This window comes from Pomacea canaliculata, linkage group LG14, assembly GCF_003073045.1.
Source record: "Pomacea canaliculata isolate SZHN2017 linkage group LG14, ASM307304v1, whole genome shotgun sequence".
Lineage (NCBI taxonomy): Eukaryota > Metazoa > Mollusca > Gastropoda > Architaenioglossa > Ampullariidae > Pomacea > Pomacea canaliculata.
The window spans coordinates 10,426,647-10,444,494 of NC_037603.1; the positions used below are offsets into that span (position 1 = coordinate 10,426,647).

Consider the following 17,848-nt stretch of genomic DNA (forward strand, 5'->3'; position numbering starts at 1 on the left):
AGTGAGTCCCTCTTCTCTATTTATATAATGTGAGAGAGAAATAGAGAGAGAATACATATTATTTCAGTTTCAGTATGACTTACATGTACAATACATATACAAAATCAACCTAATCAGTTGGTCGGCCGAACGGGAAGTCAAAAATGTCAGTGATGCATGATTATCTCAAGATGGAGGCCACTCGGATTCAGTTTTGCGGACACATGAACAAACTGCAGTACTAAGCATTTAAAAATCTTTATCAAGTATTATGAAGCGACTTTACTAAACTCACTACTTTACATATTATTATCTCTAATACAAACCAGCATCTAGTTTGGAAATGAGCTGTACACTTTCTTGATGTACTTCTCACGTAATGACAGTTTGGGAGGCAAGTAACCGCCGTGCTCTGTTTCCACCACGCCACTTATTTCAAATCTGTTCTACACGCTGCGGCATGTGGATTCAGCACAAGACCTTTTTCAGATCCTTTATAATCATCTTGCCTTATATTCGCAGTCACGATCTTAGTCTGCCTTTTGCCATGTTACAAGTCATTGAGTGAGCAGATCTAAATAAAAGCAGAAGACAGTTTTGAGTAATTAAAATGTCGCACGATATCTTCCGGGGTTTCTCAGATGCGATTCTAAATTCTGGAGTATTCGAACGGAAGGTTCTGTCATAAAAGTGGAAAAGGTATGGCTGTAAATCCATCCTAATCTTTTAAAATAGTGAAAACGAGTGGCACTGCTCTGCTGCAGATTTCGATAAATTAATAATTTTTACAAGTGTTCAGTGGAGGAAAAGAAAGACTGGTGCATTTTAAAATATTGACAATTGGATGAATGGGGAGCGATACATCACTTCATAATTTACAGCAGTAAGGAGGCGGATACCAGTGGAAGTACAAAGATAGCTGCCTGCTAGAAGTGTAGTGACCTAAGAGGTCAGAGAAGTATGAAGGAGCAGATGCGAGCTTGTAAAGATCCTGAAGCTGAAGTTTCTAATCCACGCGGGCCTGGAAAGGGAACCGGTGGAGAGTACGAAGAGGTTTTGCATGATCTCGATTGCGAGCTTTTTGGGGCTGCTGGAGTTTGTTGATAAGATGGAACAGAGAGAATGACAGTTGTCAAGTCTTGATAAAATAAGGCACAGATTTGTTACAATTTGTCAGTTCCAGCAGAAAGATTTAGATGTATCGTGCTGCGTAGCACAAAATATGCAATTCTGCAGATATTAGAAACAAATTTGGATAGAAACACATCGGACATCTTAGTAAAACAAAGGTTCCTATCTGAAGAATAAAATAGATCTTTTGGTCACTGTAAGTTAACGTAATAATGATCAGAATTGCACAGTAAATAGCCCGGGCAGGTGTGCTACTGGTTTATTGCAGGTACCTGTATCCACCTGTGAACCATAATTGATCAAACACCATCTTCCCTTGACATTCCACCACTTATCTTTCCTTGCGATGCTGTGCGCGTCAAATATATCTTGTAGTCAAAGTATTAGTGTGTATGTGCACGTGCGCGCGATTTCTTAGGACAGTGTCATAAAAGTAAACTTTGTCGTTATAAAAGACTTTTATAAACATGATTTCCGTTCCCTTTCTGGCCAATGAGAAAATGTTCGGTGCAGTCAGATGATATAAATAAAAGTCTGTTCTATAGAAAGCCTTTACATTTCAGTTCTTTTTACATTGTTCTGTTTTATTTATACTTTAATGTGACTTTAATTAGATATCATAGCATTTCGCCTAAGCTATCCAACGCCCGGACTTTGCACATTTTTGGGGGTGTATTAGTGCCACTGAACCTACACAGTTGAAAAGTCACGGTGAGTGTTGAGTGTTGGGCTGGGAGCACTGACCGATTAAAAAGCGTGATACAACAAGAGGATTTGTACCCGCCAAAGATGAAACTCGGTACTCGCGCGATAAACGTGTATTTCCACGAGGTAATAAGATACTAAAGCAAGCAAGCGCGCTCACGCACACACACACACACAGAATAAAAGAGAGCTTTACATCATTGTCAAATATAAACACTATAAAGGTGTGTTTTCTATATAGAGGATTATCACGTGTGTAAAGTCCGTGAACTCAATACTCACATGATAAATGGTTGTTTTACACCATTAAGATTATCATGTGTAAAGGCAGGAAACTTGGCGTTCCCGCACAATAAATGTGTACTCCCACATGATGTAACGAGTTGTAAAGTCGACAATCACGCGCGATAAACGTGTTTCACATCATTTCCTCGTGATGTAAGGCCGTAAACAAGAAAATCGCGATAAACATGCTTAATACTAAGAGGACTATCACTTCTATAAGACGAAAACTTCGTCCATCAAGCGTTTTCTACACAATTTTTTTCACCGTGAAAATCTCTTGTGTCAGATGTACTTAATAACCAACCCTATATAAGGTTTCAGAAAAAGATTCAGACTGTTGTCTAATGCTTGTCCTGATAACCTGGTTTTGCTAACCGCTTGTAAGTATGCTTTCCCAGGTGGTAACAAAGGGTCTCCTTAGCTAACCTTCACCGTCAGGCTCTGCGGAGCGTAAAATGTCCTGTGGAGGAAACAAATTAAGAACAATAGAACAAACTGCCAATCTCAAAGACTGCTTTGAAATATTGCTGAGGATTTTTATTGCGTTTGAAAAATCATTTTTGGTTAAAATTTCCTTCGCATTTATTTTCACAATACTGTAAATGTAGGTCAGTGGCTCAGAGTTTCTGCAGATGTGAAATTTGATACCACTGAGAAAGAGTAGATCTGGTTACTTTTAGAAATACTTTACTAATATTAAATTAATGATAAAAGTTGCATTACTTTACTCACAGACAAAACTAAAAAGGGCATTGTGGCCATATTTTATACCATATAAAAGATGACATTACTGGTGTAAGATAACTGATAACAAAATAACGGGTCACTTTATTTATGGCAGTGTAGCTTTCTGTTGACATATATAAACTTGCACGAAAATGTTAATTTACACCTGAAATAGTTGCTGCTCACGTAAACCACGCATTAAAAAAAAATTAAGCAATCTATTGCAATACAAATTACATTTATTTTGGCCAAAATTTGACCATGCTTGAGTGGCTATTCCTATTTTGTTGGCCTTCAAGTAGAGCAGTTTGCTTTGAACGTTAGGCACTTTTCGCCTGCAGTTTTAAGAAGGCTCGTTCTTGTATGTGTATGACATAATCCATACTCATAGATTCAATAATTTTCCTACAATTTTATTTTCAAAATTATTATCCGAGATTCTTATCCCTTATTATGAGACTATGAAAGCAAGCACTTGGTAAGTACTGAAAACCCTTCAGGCCGTCAACCTAAGCCTGGGTGGTGCTACACTATTCTGTCGCCATGTTTTCATTTTCTGTCTGAAGTATTTCTCTATACCAGCAAATGGGTAAGAGAGAATGACAGAAGAAATTTGCAGTTTTGAAGTGCTTGCGTACGAGTGAATGAACGAACGAGTGAGTTAAGGAAAATTTAACACAATATGAAGAAAAGAGAGAATGACAGGCAAGTGAATCCTCATTCGAATAAAGAGACAGAATGAAGTAGGGACAAAGGCAGTACAGCAAAGCTGTGAAAACCTTCATGCGTGCAGCTGCTGGCAGAAGGGTCTGGCTGGAGTCGGCTACGTTAGACGTACGCACGCAGTCAATCAGGCTTTTAAGAAAAGTGATTGACGTCCTCCATATATGGGCCTCATTTCCATGGTCGCAGGTCGGCATAAGGTACGGTTTGTCGCTCCTGCGGGTCTCTGGGGACACTTTGACGTCGTTGATGATTTCTACATCTACTTGTTTTCTTTTGGGTGCGACAGGTAGACAGTAAGGTGAGCAGATGAGAGATGTATATGCATGTAAAGAGGCCGCTCACGTGCATTTGTACACGATGTCATACACAAGAAATGTCGACTGCAGTCAGCGTTGAAGGTCGCTTACGTATAACGCCCCATTTTGTAAACTGAATTCACGAATTCGCCAGTAATAGCTCACCCTCTTTCATCAATCACGATCTACTAACGCTGTCTAACCAACTCCAAGCGCAACAGTTCATCATTTTGCGCTCGCTTCTTGGCGGGGAAATCACCTTTTTGACATCAGCTTCTTGCAGAGAAACGATGGAACATCCAATGTCTCAACAGGTCTTTGAAGATGCAGGCCTGCAGAAAGCGTGGTCAGAGAAATGTGCACAGAGCAAGGACAGGGTCTTGTTGGTGCCGCAGGCTTTGACGAACGCAGCAGGGACGGGCGCTCCATGCGTCGGATCGTTGTCAGCACCAGGGGGGCTGCGTCTCCCAGTAAACTCTGTCGCAAAGTCTGTGAGTGGTTGTCATGTTCAGAAAAACCCTGAGGCGAGATTGTGGCAAGAGGAAGGAAAGCCTTTTCGCATCCCTCACTTGCTTTTCGCTTTGGTCATCTTCTTGTCCACTGGTCTGAGCTTGACCTCGCTGATCTACTCCATGCACCTGCACGGGCTGCTGGAAAGTGAGGCTGCGTCCAGAAAAAACCTAATGACACAAGTTGATACCATGGAAACCGCTCTCAAGAAATTAGTAGGGGGTCTGAAAGATCGAGATCATGACACGTCTTCAGCAGAGGTAAGTTGAAAATCTAGCTAAAAGTCATCCACATCTTTTTATGAGTGCCTTTGGTGTAATGAACAGTCAAACGGGTTTTGAGGCACCCGGAATTTCTAGTACAATTATCTTTTTCTTTCTCAGTCATCTGACACTTTTGAATATCGAAAGGGTTAGTCTGCAGTGGAGGATGTCGATGCAATCAGACAGTAAAAGAAAACCAGGAGTTACAGCATTTCTTTCTTCCATGTACATTTGTTTTCATGAACAATTCTGGTCCTTCTAGCATTCATCATTGTCTTTGCTGTTAACATTTGTATTTTTTGTGAAGATGAAGCATACCTACATTCGCTCTGTGTAAGATGATGCATGTGTCTCACACATTTATACTAATTCGCGATACTTAAGGGCATAGACAATACACTCTTATTCCAAGTGTTAGACTTGAGCTCTAGTTCCCTTATATTTCAGTTCTTTGTGCTTTAACACGTGGTACTACTACTCCTGGTTCCTCTTTGTGTTTCATTTTATTCTTAATTTAGTATGGTTGTTTATTCTTTTATAGTTCGTATGTTATTTATGTTCCTGTCCCTCGTATGCTGTCCATGTTTCGTTCTTGTTCTTAGGAGCTAAGAGTATACGCTTTACAAATTTTACATTTATTATTATCATTATTATTATTGCTACTACAAGATCCGGCTTCAGTTCTCTCAGAGCTCCCATGGGGCTTTCAAGTGTTCTGGTACCAGGGACTTCAAAGTCGTAGTGTGACATGTTTACTGGGAATTTTAATAGAAGCCACTATTTTAGAAAAATAGCCACCCTCATATGTCGAGAATTAAAAATTAAAAACGTAAGTCCTTATGTTTCTAAAATTCAACTTAGAATAGGCTGAATAGCACATGTACACACATAGAGTGGAGTTCAAAGGAGAGCCTGCAGTTTGATGCTGTAGCCACACGAGGACCTTGACCCACTAGGTGGGGCTTCCTATCTTTAGGGTTTCCTGTTGGTTGCCTCTTTAACATTTGCTCCTCGGTCGTGACCAGGTCATCTTAACCGTGCGTGTGACAAAATGTGAGCAAGGACAAATTATATACATGCCTCGTTTTTGTAAACTTATTCTTCCAAGCAAGTATAGATGACAGTAATGTCAGCTCAGGCAACTGCGATCATCAAGAGAGAAAGAGAATGACAACATTTGTTTCCTGCAAGCTCAAAGGCCAAAATTGCCAGTATGCATATTAGACAATTAAAGATCTTTCCGTATTTTCTTGTATAATTCGGTTCATCAGATTAAAATCATAAAATCATAAAATACTTAAAACTGTAACACAAACCGTTTTACCATGTTTTTCTTTAGGAACCTGCCAGTGTAACACCGTATCGCTGCTGTTATCATAAATATGTTTGTGTGCTGAATATTCACGCTTTCAGTGTGTATACTTAAGTTAGAGGTCTACCACAAGTATGTCAAGTACTGCATGTCAGAGAAAATTGTCTCTGTATTAAGTTTACAACACTCATTGCTTTGCTTTTCTGTCTGGTCTAAAAAGACAGCACCCTGGCCTTACAAGCAATAAATAAAATAACGGCTAGACTAGAACAGTTAATCTTTTTGACAAAAGATGAAAAGCAGAAAGTGTCTTTATAGGGAACAGCAACAAGGCTATGCTATTTCAGGATATTCTTTGGAGAGGATGAATTAATACCATTATGGCCTGTTTGTCATCTGGTAAGTGTCAGTTCAAATCTCGATTCTTCCGGCTGATACTGTCTTTTCTTTCTTGGGCTATTATTCCTTCGTTTCTTTCCTTATATTTTTTTTTTTTATATGTGAGCGTGACAGCCATGACCTCTGCTACCTCCACACACGTTTCACAAAAAAACATTTGTTTAAAGGCGATAAGTTCAGTGACTCAATGTTACTCTAAAAGTGACAGGTCAGTCGGTCAGGGGGTTAACCAGCTTTGTCCACGAAGCAAGCAGCACACGCAACGTTCTACTTGACATGATCACTGCAAGGGAAGCAATGATGTAGCTTTATCTCTTGCTTGTTACAGTTGCTGCCCGTCGATTTGCTGCTGGGTGGGCAAGAGCGGAAGGCTTCATCACTGTCGAGCCAGCGCGGCACCCGAGGGAAAAGAAGCTGTAAGTTATAGGGGACAGCGCTCAGTCACTTTCGGACCCTCAATACCTTGAGTACTCTCAACAGATACAGACACAGCTTACACAACCACTCATACACAGAGTAATCGTGTGCAACAAACTGAAATATGTTTCTGATTTTTACCAGATACAGAATAGTGAATTGTGCTATTATTATCATAAAGTATATTACCATCAAATCATAGGTAGAACAAGAAATTAAAAAAATATTGTATGTGTATAATATATATATAGCAGGAATTACTGTACGAAATATGCAGGCAAGCCAAATATTTAATGCAGTATTAGACCAAGATGTTTTGTAGTGCGGATTCTTTGGATAGCTTATTTTATTTTGTAAATTTTTGTCACGACCGAAGACTTTTCCGTGTTCACGTTATTCATTGAGTTACTAACTGACCATTTGACTGGTGAGTGAGTTGCTATCTGACTGGCTTACTAGGTAGCTGATTTGTTATTATTGTTGTTATAGTAAGCTCTGTCAAAGCTGTCAAGGAAAAGCTTTAAAATGTAGTAAATATTTCAGATGACTGCGATGGCGACTGCTGGACCGGTAAGTACACGATCATTGCACTTTCTTAGATGCAATAACGATGTTGTCTTTGGCATAATAAGTAACAAGTCTACGGTGTAATAAGTAACGTAATAAGTAACAATCGTTTGTTAACTAGGTCTGCTTCGTTATAAGATACACTCTACATGTGATTGAATTACTCTGTTCAATTCACTTCACACCTTTGAAACTTCACAATTTATAAGATACACGCCTTTAAAACTTTACGATTCACGTTATTTTGGGGAAAAAAGATCCATGTCGTGAAAGAAAAAAAAGTAGAAATGCCGTTATGACACTGTTTCATTAACATGGCTGTTCTCTTCAATGATGCCAAAAATGAGATTTTTTGTCAATCCACATATGTTATTTCCTAAAAAAGAAAGTAAAAGTCTTGACGTATTTATGTCAAAAAGTGATGAATGGCTGCGTTATGTTTTAATAATATGTCATCAACTTTGAGCTTAATATTTGATGTTTAATCGGTGATAAGAGCTAGTGTGGTTAGTGTCGTGTCAATTAGTGTTGTTCAGTGAAACAGTATTTTGTTATCGTTTCCGCAGAAATTCGAGAAGTCTGTCAATCAGAGGTAAGTTTGATAACTTTTGTTTAGGGAGGCGGGGTGGGTTGGGGTTGGGTGAGATAGTGATACCTTCTGGTTACCAAAGACATGTGTCAAAGTCATCACTTTTTTGGCGCACGCTGTGACACACATTACAGACTAGTATTCTCACGCAGCGGTTGCATTAAACGAATATAAAAAGGCTGGGTAAATGATTCCTTGTTATTCGAAACTAAGAAAGATGTCAGTTTACTGGTTGATAAATGTGGGTTGGTGTCAATTTGTATCGCACGTGGCTATGGTTTCAAAATATAAAGGTAGTTTTGAGACGTCAGGGTCACAGAAACGATGGGAAGGTTGTTGAAATTTCATGGTATTTTTTTAGCGTGGGTTTTGTGTGTAATTTAAAACTAAGTTCGTTTTTCTAAAGGTGGCAGAATACCTTATTCAGCGAATCGACAGAGTGCACCTGGAGGCAGCTAACGTGAGCCCTCGCGATGGCACGTTCCTTTGGAGGATTGTCAGGGGCGGACCCACGTCCTTCTCCCCACGTGGGGTGAAGCTCAAGACAAACGGCAGTGAACTGATCCAAGGCATCGAGATTGAAAAAACCGGAGTGTACGTTGTGTACTCTCAGGTTGTCTTGCAGGGTCAAACCGGAAAGTGAGTAGCCCTGCCTAACTTCTGCTTTGTCTTTTCTCACTCGTACCTTGTCGTTTTGTTGCTTTCTTTTCTCCCTTTCTTGTCTCCTTTCTACTTCTTCCTGTCTTTGTCTTGCCTCTGATTTAATTTCTGTGTCGCGTCTTTTCCTACTTTTTCCTGTCTTTGCATTGACTTTTTCGACTCTTTCCTGTCTTCTTCTGTCGTGTCTCCTATCTGCTCTTTCCTGCCTTCGTCTTTGCTGTTTTGTCTTCCTGAAAGGTTGGTTCTTTCCTGTCTTTCTTTTTTCCGTCCCCACTAATCCTTTAAACTTTAAAGTGAAAAAGATGTTTTCCTAGCCTACCAAAAATCTCAGTAATAGGGGAGGAGGCTCCAGTCCATTGTTCTAGCTTGCCTAGCTCGCGAGAACCAAGATTATGTCATCGCAGCGCAAGGCTAGACACCTTGCTGACATGTGGAGGGATTCTGAAATTGATTTCTAATAATCTCTTTAGGTTTTTTTCCTATGACTCTCCTGATAACTGCATCATGATTCAGGTCACCTGTGTATGTCGTTACAGCGCATCGAGGGATGACTGTGCTCAGGAGACGGTGGTGATCTTACCGAACCGGACCAGGATCGTGCTTATGATGAGTTACGTAACCCAAAGAGGACATGCGTAAGTAATTTGGTATTTTTCTTGTTTATTTGTGCTGTTTCATTTTATTTCACAGATTTAGCCGTCATTGGCACTTTTCGCAGTTAATTACTCTCCTTGATAGTTGTGACATCCGAGATCTCTGTGACCAAAGGAGGACCTTGAAGGGAGAAACGATAAGCAGCTACCAAATACAAACAAGTGAACTGTGCCATCACGAAAGTGATGAAGGTAGCTAGGGAGGACTGCATCGAGAGCCAATACCGGGACATAGAGGATGGAATGACACGAGGTGACAGCGAAAAGGCCTACCAACTTCTAAAGACCCTCACTAAGACAGATCAACACAAGACTTCGGTCAACGACGACAGCAGTGGCCACCACACAGAGAGCAATGCTGCACTCATCCAGTGGACTGAATACTGACGCCAACATCCTTCAAAACACCGAGACTAGAAACAATGAACCTGAAGACATACCTACGGGGAGATGTCTAATGAGCTGTACACAGTCTAAAGGCGTTGATAATGTGCCAGCTGAGTTGCTCAAGCAGGGTGGGAGAGAAACTACAAAGGTCCTGACTGTCCTTTGCCAAAGAGCCTGGGAACGCAAGGAATGGCCCAAACAATGGACGCAGTCACTAATCATACCCCTCCACAAAAAAAGGAAACAGCAAACAATACCAGAACTACAGAATCATAAGCCTTATCATCCACCCAAGCAAAGTCATGAAGAAGGTCACACAGAACCGCATCAGCAACACCGCAGTGGAGATGCTAGCAGAACAGGCTGGATTCAGATCACCTAGAAGCACAGTTCCGCACATCTTCAACTGTTGCCTTCTTATAGAAAAGCATCTTCAGCATCAGCGGAACCTCCACCACAACTTCATTGACTTCAAAAAAGACATTTGACAGGGTCTGGCACGATGGGCTATGGAATGTGATGTGGAAATTCGGCATCGTTCAAGTCATCGAAGCGCTGTACAATTGCTCCACGCGTACAGTACTGTTGAACAACGTAATAGGAGCTCAGTTTCGCACCACAGTAGGCGTGCATCAAGGATGTCCCCTATCACCAGTTCTATTTAATATCTTCTTGTTATCGTTTTTGCCCTTATTTATTTAATTTTAAGTTATAAGCATATTGAAAATGTTATGCTTATTTTCTTGCTGCGATATATCCGTAAATGACCTGAAGTTTCGCAAAATTTATGCATTATTTTTGTCGAACAGAGACCGAAGATCTGTGGACACTTCCATGCAGATTGGTACCTTTGGACTCCTCCGCCAGTCTGTTGTGTACGTGCAACACCCGGACCATAGAGGCGAGTGCAGACATACCAACTTTAAAACAGATAATAGACTTGCCAGCTTCTTTGGTCTCTACAGAATCGCATGACACGACATGCGCGCACACATTCCTTCGTAGCTGCCACCGGGAATAACGAGAAAAAGTGGCCGGTGCAGGTGACTCTTGGGTTGGGGAGCACCTCGATCTAGCCTCTGTACTTTCCGCTATCTTTGTAAAACTTTGCTGCACTAGCCGTCAGTGTCAAGCAATTACTGTGCCTGAAGACTACTTGGCCAGCAAGGAGGGTCTCTAAACACGTCGTAAGTGACGGCCATTGTCAGAGCTTCGTTGCACATGGCAGGAAATTCGTCCTAATCCCATGCGACCTGTTACTTACTGCATACTTGTGACATAATGCTTCAGGATTACATGTGACGTGATACTTCATAATTACATGTGACGCGATGCTTCCTAATTACATGTTACGTTGCTTCCCACGTTTCTCTCACCTGAGCAGGTTTCGCTATTCATCTAGAAATGGAACACTGTGAATCTTCGGAGGCCTGAAAATATATAAACCTTCACAAATGTTGCTCTGAAATCACGTAGAGCCCTAGAGTCACTTCCCTGTATTTATTTCTGCGCGTGTTTACAGTTAATTTGTAACAACGTGCTGCTGCTGAGTGATGGGATGAAGGGCGAGACTGGCAACAAGATCTGAGATATAGTTCAGCAGCAGAACCAGAGGCTACTGCTATCAGAAGTCAACATACCGACATTTTGATGCAATTTGTTTACATAAAGACAAATTCACGAAAAATATTTAGAAAAAACAAACTTCTCGCTGCAATCCCCCTTAATCATCGTTTCATTCACACGTTTTAATCCGTTATCAAAATCGGGCTCTTCCTTTGTAATCAGAGAAAAACAAAAAGAATAGAAACAACTGAAGACAGAAAAAGAAGGCAGCAGTACAGATGTGAAAGAAAATCACTTGGTATCACTTATTTAATCACTTGGTATAAAAACATAAAGGTTTAATGTTCCAGAAAATTATGAGTTTTCCCAGCTGAAGAAAGTCTAGAGTCTTTTCTAAATATTGTGTGTATTTCACTTCCGTCCATCATCATATGCGGGATCATCGCTCAAGACGCAGATATTGCCACGAGCTGCGAGCAGCAGCAGTAGCAATAACAACAGCAACAAAAACAACAACCAAAGACGTGTTATAGCAGCACTGGGAGTCGCCTCGTGTACCTCAGTCTTGGCTGGCTACAACGCTTTATCAAAGTCTTGAGCCGTCCTCATGGTCTTCACATCAATACAAACATTTATAGGCTTCGTTGTTTTTTATTTTTAAGTTTCTCTCACTTCTGCGTTGAATAGTGTTGGAATAGGGCAATGTCTTTGTATACTATTGTTGATTAAGTAGTGGCTTTGCAGGTAAATAACATATAGCGTGTGTTCTCTTTTGCTAGCTTAATGCGATATGCTGTGACACGTTTATGGGGGATACTTGCCGCCATGAATAAAACTGATGTAAACAGTGTATATTAGTCCAATATACAGATGTAGTTTTGGAAATAAAATGCTTTTGGATAAAGAAAAACTGGTAACGTTTTATTTCATTTTTTCAAAGTACCAATATGCGTTGTTATGTACATGTATGTTGTTATATATGTATGCGTTGTTATATACAGTGTACATTTTTTGCGTTTATCTTAGTTTATCTTTTTATCTGCCCATCTGTTTTTCCCTGTACACGGTTTCCTGCAAAATCATATAATAATTAAATTTGACTGTGAGTGTTTTGATTGAGAGAAGAGATGGGGACTGACCTCACAAAAACTGCAGGTCCGGAGACAAGTCTCTGCCGACCGAAGGCTACGGGTCTACATTTACCTTTATCTATAAATCGTGGAGATGGGAGATAAGTCATCCCTTTCAGCTGTCTTCAGCATCGCTTATTTCCCTTGCATTATAAGGTAGCGTTTCACGAGCCGCCCTTTTCTCCTAGCTAAGAGAGAGAGACAAAGATGAAAAAAAAGTCTTTGAAATAAAGTGAGCATAGGTAAACAGAGATCAAGTAGCCCACCAGTGTAATGTCCCTCTCTTGTCATCACTGCAGTCAACAGGTTGGGTTGACGTTTCGCGACACTATGTGACTGTTCGCAGGGGTTTTCTCAGGGTACTGCACTTTCCTCCACTCTTCATCAACCCTCTTCCCCATAGCGAAATCGCCATAAGGTGGACGCACTTTCCGACTAAACCAATCAAGAGATAAGAATGGGAGGACATTCAGTCTCCGGTTTTGAGTTTTGAATTCGTTTATTCCCCCCACACACACTCACTGTCCATAATGAATGGCAGTTGCTGGCCCAGAGCTAGCGTAGTAAAGACAGGCCTTGCGGTCAGTAAACCAGTCACTGATACACTCCATCGTGTGACTACCGACATTTACCCGAGCATGCACAATAGCAAGTCTTGGCGAGTGTGCGAGAAGAGATTTGTTTGCTTATTTATTTAGTCGTTATTTTTACCGCTGGCATACCGACCTGGTATATGTGGATATACACTTTCACATCGTCTGAATATACTTGACAAACAATGAACTTAGTGAATGATAGAAACAGTTATGACATGATTATTGACTTGATTAAGACATGATTATTGACTTGATTAAGACATGATTATTGACTTGATTAAGACTGAAATGTTTCGTTGTTTGTAAAGTGTTCCATACGAGGTGATAGGTCAGCCAATTCTTTTAGAATGTCACGTGGGTTACTGTTAGTCCGGCTGAGGGTTAGATTAACCACCGAGTTACAGTGGACAGAAATGAGGCAGGCAAGGAGGTCAAAGTTCTGTGTTACGGGTGACGTGACGTAGTAAGAAAACGTGAGTGAGCTGAGTGTGTGCACAGATGTGGGGTGTGTGTGTGTGGCAGGAACACTGTCTGGGGCTACAAGTGTACGTCGCACGCGCTGCAATCGATTTGACATGAAAGCTGGGCGCATGCGATCTCGTGCACACATCGATCCGTCATCGGCTACCCGCTTCCCGCGCGATCTGTCTCCACCTCCCCGCCTGACATCCACAAGCCGGAGGAGCCGTTACCCGCTCTGTGCTGCTTACAGCCTTGTCGTCTGCATGTCTCTCCTGACTTTTCTAAAGTCTTCTCTACTAATGCCAATATTTCTGCTTAAGAAATTCGTGAACTTTTTTTTTATGGGCGATTAACAAAGTGGAGGTTTTCCCTTTGCGCAGGAACTATTTTGCTGTCGCCATTAATTGCTGATTTGGATGGGGCACATCTGGAATACTCTGTAGTAAAATTAGATGGCTTTAGGATGAAAATGTTATTATGTCATTACCAGTTTAAATAACTAATCTTCTTTTCTGTACATTAATTTTGAGACTTCAGACATCAGTAAATTAACTTTCCCAAAAGCCATTTTCCAAACAGAGCAAATGGATTAAGAAATTTGCAAGATCTATTCAGCTACGTTTGGACATAAGCATTCTTTATCGCTAAGAGTCCACGATACTTTTATTAAAACATAAACTGTTTCAAATTTTATTTTCGTCTTCCGATGACTTCCCAGTTTTTGTATCACGAAAAATGACAAATGGCAAGTGGCATCAGCGGGGTTCTTATCTTTCAAACACACATATGCTTTTGGACTATTCCTCTCCGTCCATCTGCCTCACCACCACCTCACTTATTGAAGCTCATGGACATGCACTCACAGATATACGTACACACCGACCCACCTTCACACCCACACGCACACAGACATGCAAACCCACTCACATAGTTATCCAGCAAGGAAAATATTTGATGAGTTGTAAAAAGAAAACACATCATGAGCAAAGCAGACAGGCTGGCCTAACACAGGCATGGAGGACAAGGACAGTTTCTACTGAAACTCTAGTCGCTGGAGACCACACAGGAAACGGTTTTCGATAAGTCCTCCCCAAACACGCGCTAAACCTGAAAGGTTGCGGTGTCACCTTCAAAGCCAGCGCATGACTGTCCAGGAAGAGGTCGAGAAAGGAGAGGGAGGAAAGGGGTTGGGGGTAGGGGCGAAAATCACTTGGCCGGTGTATTACCAGAGGGCGCCACTACAATTAAATTTCGACCTAAGCGCAGGCTGGAAGTCTTGTGGGATTCCAGGCGTAAAATTAGACAAGGAAACGGCGGACAGTGAAGCATGCGACCGGTCGCTCAGCGAGCACGGAGGGGGAAAAAATGGTCACGTGACACGGTCAGCTATAGCAGAGCTGCTCCCCTCCATCCACACACATACACTTTCTTTATTCCCTTACCCATTGCCACTTGTTCGCATGCACGCACGCACTGACACATTCTTTAACACACGCACAAACATTTTTTCCCCGATTACATCTAATATGCAAGATACGCACGCGCGAACACATAAACACGCTGGCGCACACACACACGCGTGCGCACATGAGTATACAGACATCACACTGATACACATTAAAGCACGCACACACACGATCACACAGTACACGAACAATCACAGACACATCAAAGTTGCTTTCCTGGAGTAAGAACTGTTGGATTCTTTAGTCTGAACCTCAGACACTTTTCCTCCCATGTCTACAAGAATTTTGTTTTTCTCGAAGATCGTTTCCTGTTGTCGTACTTACCTTCAGGAATATTGTAGAAAAAAGAGTAAAAGATCAGCATCTTACCCAGCTGACATCTTTGTTTTTCAGAACGGTTTGCCTATTTCTTTCCGTTAGACAGTACTTCATTTTCTTCTGCAAAATTCGATCATTCTTAAAATGGCCGTTGGGAACTGAACGCTTGGGGAAGTCCTGAAATATTTAAGATTTTCATTTAGATAGCTGAATATTCGTGGAAATTCAATAACCTGATTTTATTAAGGTTATATGAGAAGGCACACGGATGCATGCTCACAATTATTCATGCAACATGCACACAAGCGCACACTCGTTAGTCCTCAATCACACAATCATCTAGGAAATGCAGCGACGACTGACAGCGAGTCAATAATTCACGGAGGTCTTGCATACTTTGTGATTATGACCTTTACAACTCTTTGTTTATGCCTCTAAATGGAAAAGCTGGGTTGGTCACCTAAGCTTTTCTGTCTTCCACGCCAGACACAGAGTCACTGGACCGTGTAACAACCGCTCTGCGCGTGCGCAGGAAATAGCAGCTTCCTGCAGCCGAACTCGCCAACACATTCACACGACATGGACACAGGATTGGGCTTATTTAGCTGATTCTGTGTGACAATAAACAAAAATAAATCTGTTCTTTGAGCCAGTAAAGTTCAAATTCCTTGTAGGGACATTAGTGTAATAATGTCAGTACAAACTGGAGGACCATGAATGTTTGGACGAGCAGAGGGATGCTGGGGATGGGAGACATTTCGCTGATAGCAACAGATTACACTGGGGACATTCCAGACTTATCCAGAGGCAATCTTCAGAGGATTATGAAAACAATGCAGCACCTGTACTATACTGTTGCCAGCTTCAATGGAACCAGCAAGACATACCTGGGACATTGCAGTTGAGGATGTCTCACCCGACCTTTAGTTTTCTCACTTTTATAGATGCAGGATGAACTGTTGTAAATGAGACTAGAGATAATGACGACGACGATGGCGATGATGATGTTCACAGAGGAATTTCTCCACAGTTCAATGGATGTTCAAACAGAAACATGAGAACAGGGAAGGTAAGACACCATTAGGAGAACTCCGCCGCCTGTTTACTGACATACAGCTTCAGTGCTCCCACTGTTTGTCTCACGCCTTGCTTGACAGTAAATTCTCGCTCACCTTAAAACAACAGCATTATCTGATCACTAGGAATGTCTACTCTATTTCTCACCAGACCACTCACTCCACTTTCCTTCCGGGAAGAAATGTGTTCAGGTGATGCAGATCGCGGTGGAATGTTCCCGAGACCTTGACTGAGATATTTGTATGTATAAAAGGCTTTGCTTGGGTCCTTCTGACTGACATCGGAAAACAGCTTCTCTAAACAGCGGCAACAATTCAATCTTGGGCTATTTACAGCTTATAGAAGAATGCCTGGTCCCTGGAAATTCGATTATCTTATCTTGTTATTGTACTGCGGGAGTGCGATTTCCCTTTCATGCGTTCTTTGATACGGTGCGCAGTCATTCCGATGTTGTCTTAATCTCTAGTTTTAATGCAACAAGAAAGGAGGATTGCTGCTGTTTTAGCATCTGGAAACACGTGTTGTCCCCAAGGGTGGGCATGCGTGCACGTGCAGTCCAACTTCTCCACACGCAGGGTATTGACTGTCGCCAGACGTGGAAATCGGCTTATGTTCTCTCACAGAAAGCAACCCACCCATCAGATCTTCCCATCTTTATTTCTTCTCTTTCCTTTGCTAGCCTCTGAAGTTTTTCTTTTCTTATCTTTCATTCGGTGTTCCTGAAATGTAATACAGTATTTTTGCGAAGACCTGGTAATGAAGACAAAGAACGGCTTGTTTGGTTCACTTTTTGCCAAGTCTGTCACTTGTTCACTGTCCAGGTCTTTCTCTCTCTCTTCAGCCACTTTTCCTCCAATTCGTCTTTCGCCCGGATTAATTCCCAGACGACTTGTCTCAGTTTCTGAGAACAGATACTGTACTATTCTTCAGCTACCAAATCACATCATGCCGTCTGCTGGATAATCGGCACAGGATGCTCTGGGTAACATCGCAGTCTCCACTAATATCCGGTGTCTCCATGGCATGCGATGCATGTCATTGCTGCTGGTTGAATCGCACAAACTGACAACTGCGTCTGGACCTTGCACGAAGATAACTAAATTTTAATTCTGGACAACCGAATCTCTGCATCAGCAACTTGAAACTTAATTTTAACTTGCAGCAGTTTCGCTAACAGAACTTGTCTTGGAAGAAGATCTAGTCCAGCAGGGCAACATCATTTTTGAGGAAAGACGAGGACAGAAAACGAACTCATGAGTTTGCTGTGTGGTGAAAAAAAATTCTCCACTCTAGCTGGTTGTTGCATGATCTCTACATCCTCGTCCTTACCCTAAACTTATCCTACCAAGACTTCTAGTTGCTCGAGCGCCAACGAGAATACACAAAGATGGCAGCATCTCATGGGCCAGCTCCTCATCGCCTGACACCCGCTACTGCATCTCAGAATAACACAAATAATAAACATATAAACACAAACAGGAGCACGTGATTTATGTATGTCGGGCCGCAAACGATTGACGTCTTTTGGATCGTGATTCGCTATCTTGCCTGCGAGTAAATATGCATTGGGTCGGTGTGTGTGCAAGTGTCTACACTGGAATTGGAGCAAAGCCCATGTTTCAGGACCT

At 41.6% G+C, this 17,848-nt stretch overlaps 1 protein-coding gene across 1 annotated transcript; it reads left to right on the plus strand.

The window, feature by feature from the left end:
• The first annotated feature begins 3,767 nt into the window (after window positions 1-3,767).
• LOC112555076 lies at window positions 3,768-12,081 on the plus strand. Its single transcript, XM_025223264.1, has 7 exons — window positions 3,768-4,618; window positions 6,661-6,748; window positions 7,293-7,319; window positions 7,883-7,908; window positions 8,312-8,544; window positions 9,102-9,200; window positions 10,415-12,081. The coding sequence occupies exons 1-7, from the start codon at window positions 4,139-4,141 to the stop codon at window positions 10,578-10,580; spliced, it is 1,119 nt and encodes a 372-aa protein (XP_025079049.1). The 5' UTR covers window positions 3,768-4,138; the 3' UTR covers window positions 10,581-12,081.
• The last annotated feature ends 5,767 nt before the right edge of the window (window positions 12,082-17,848 follow it).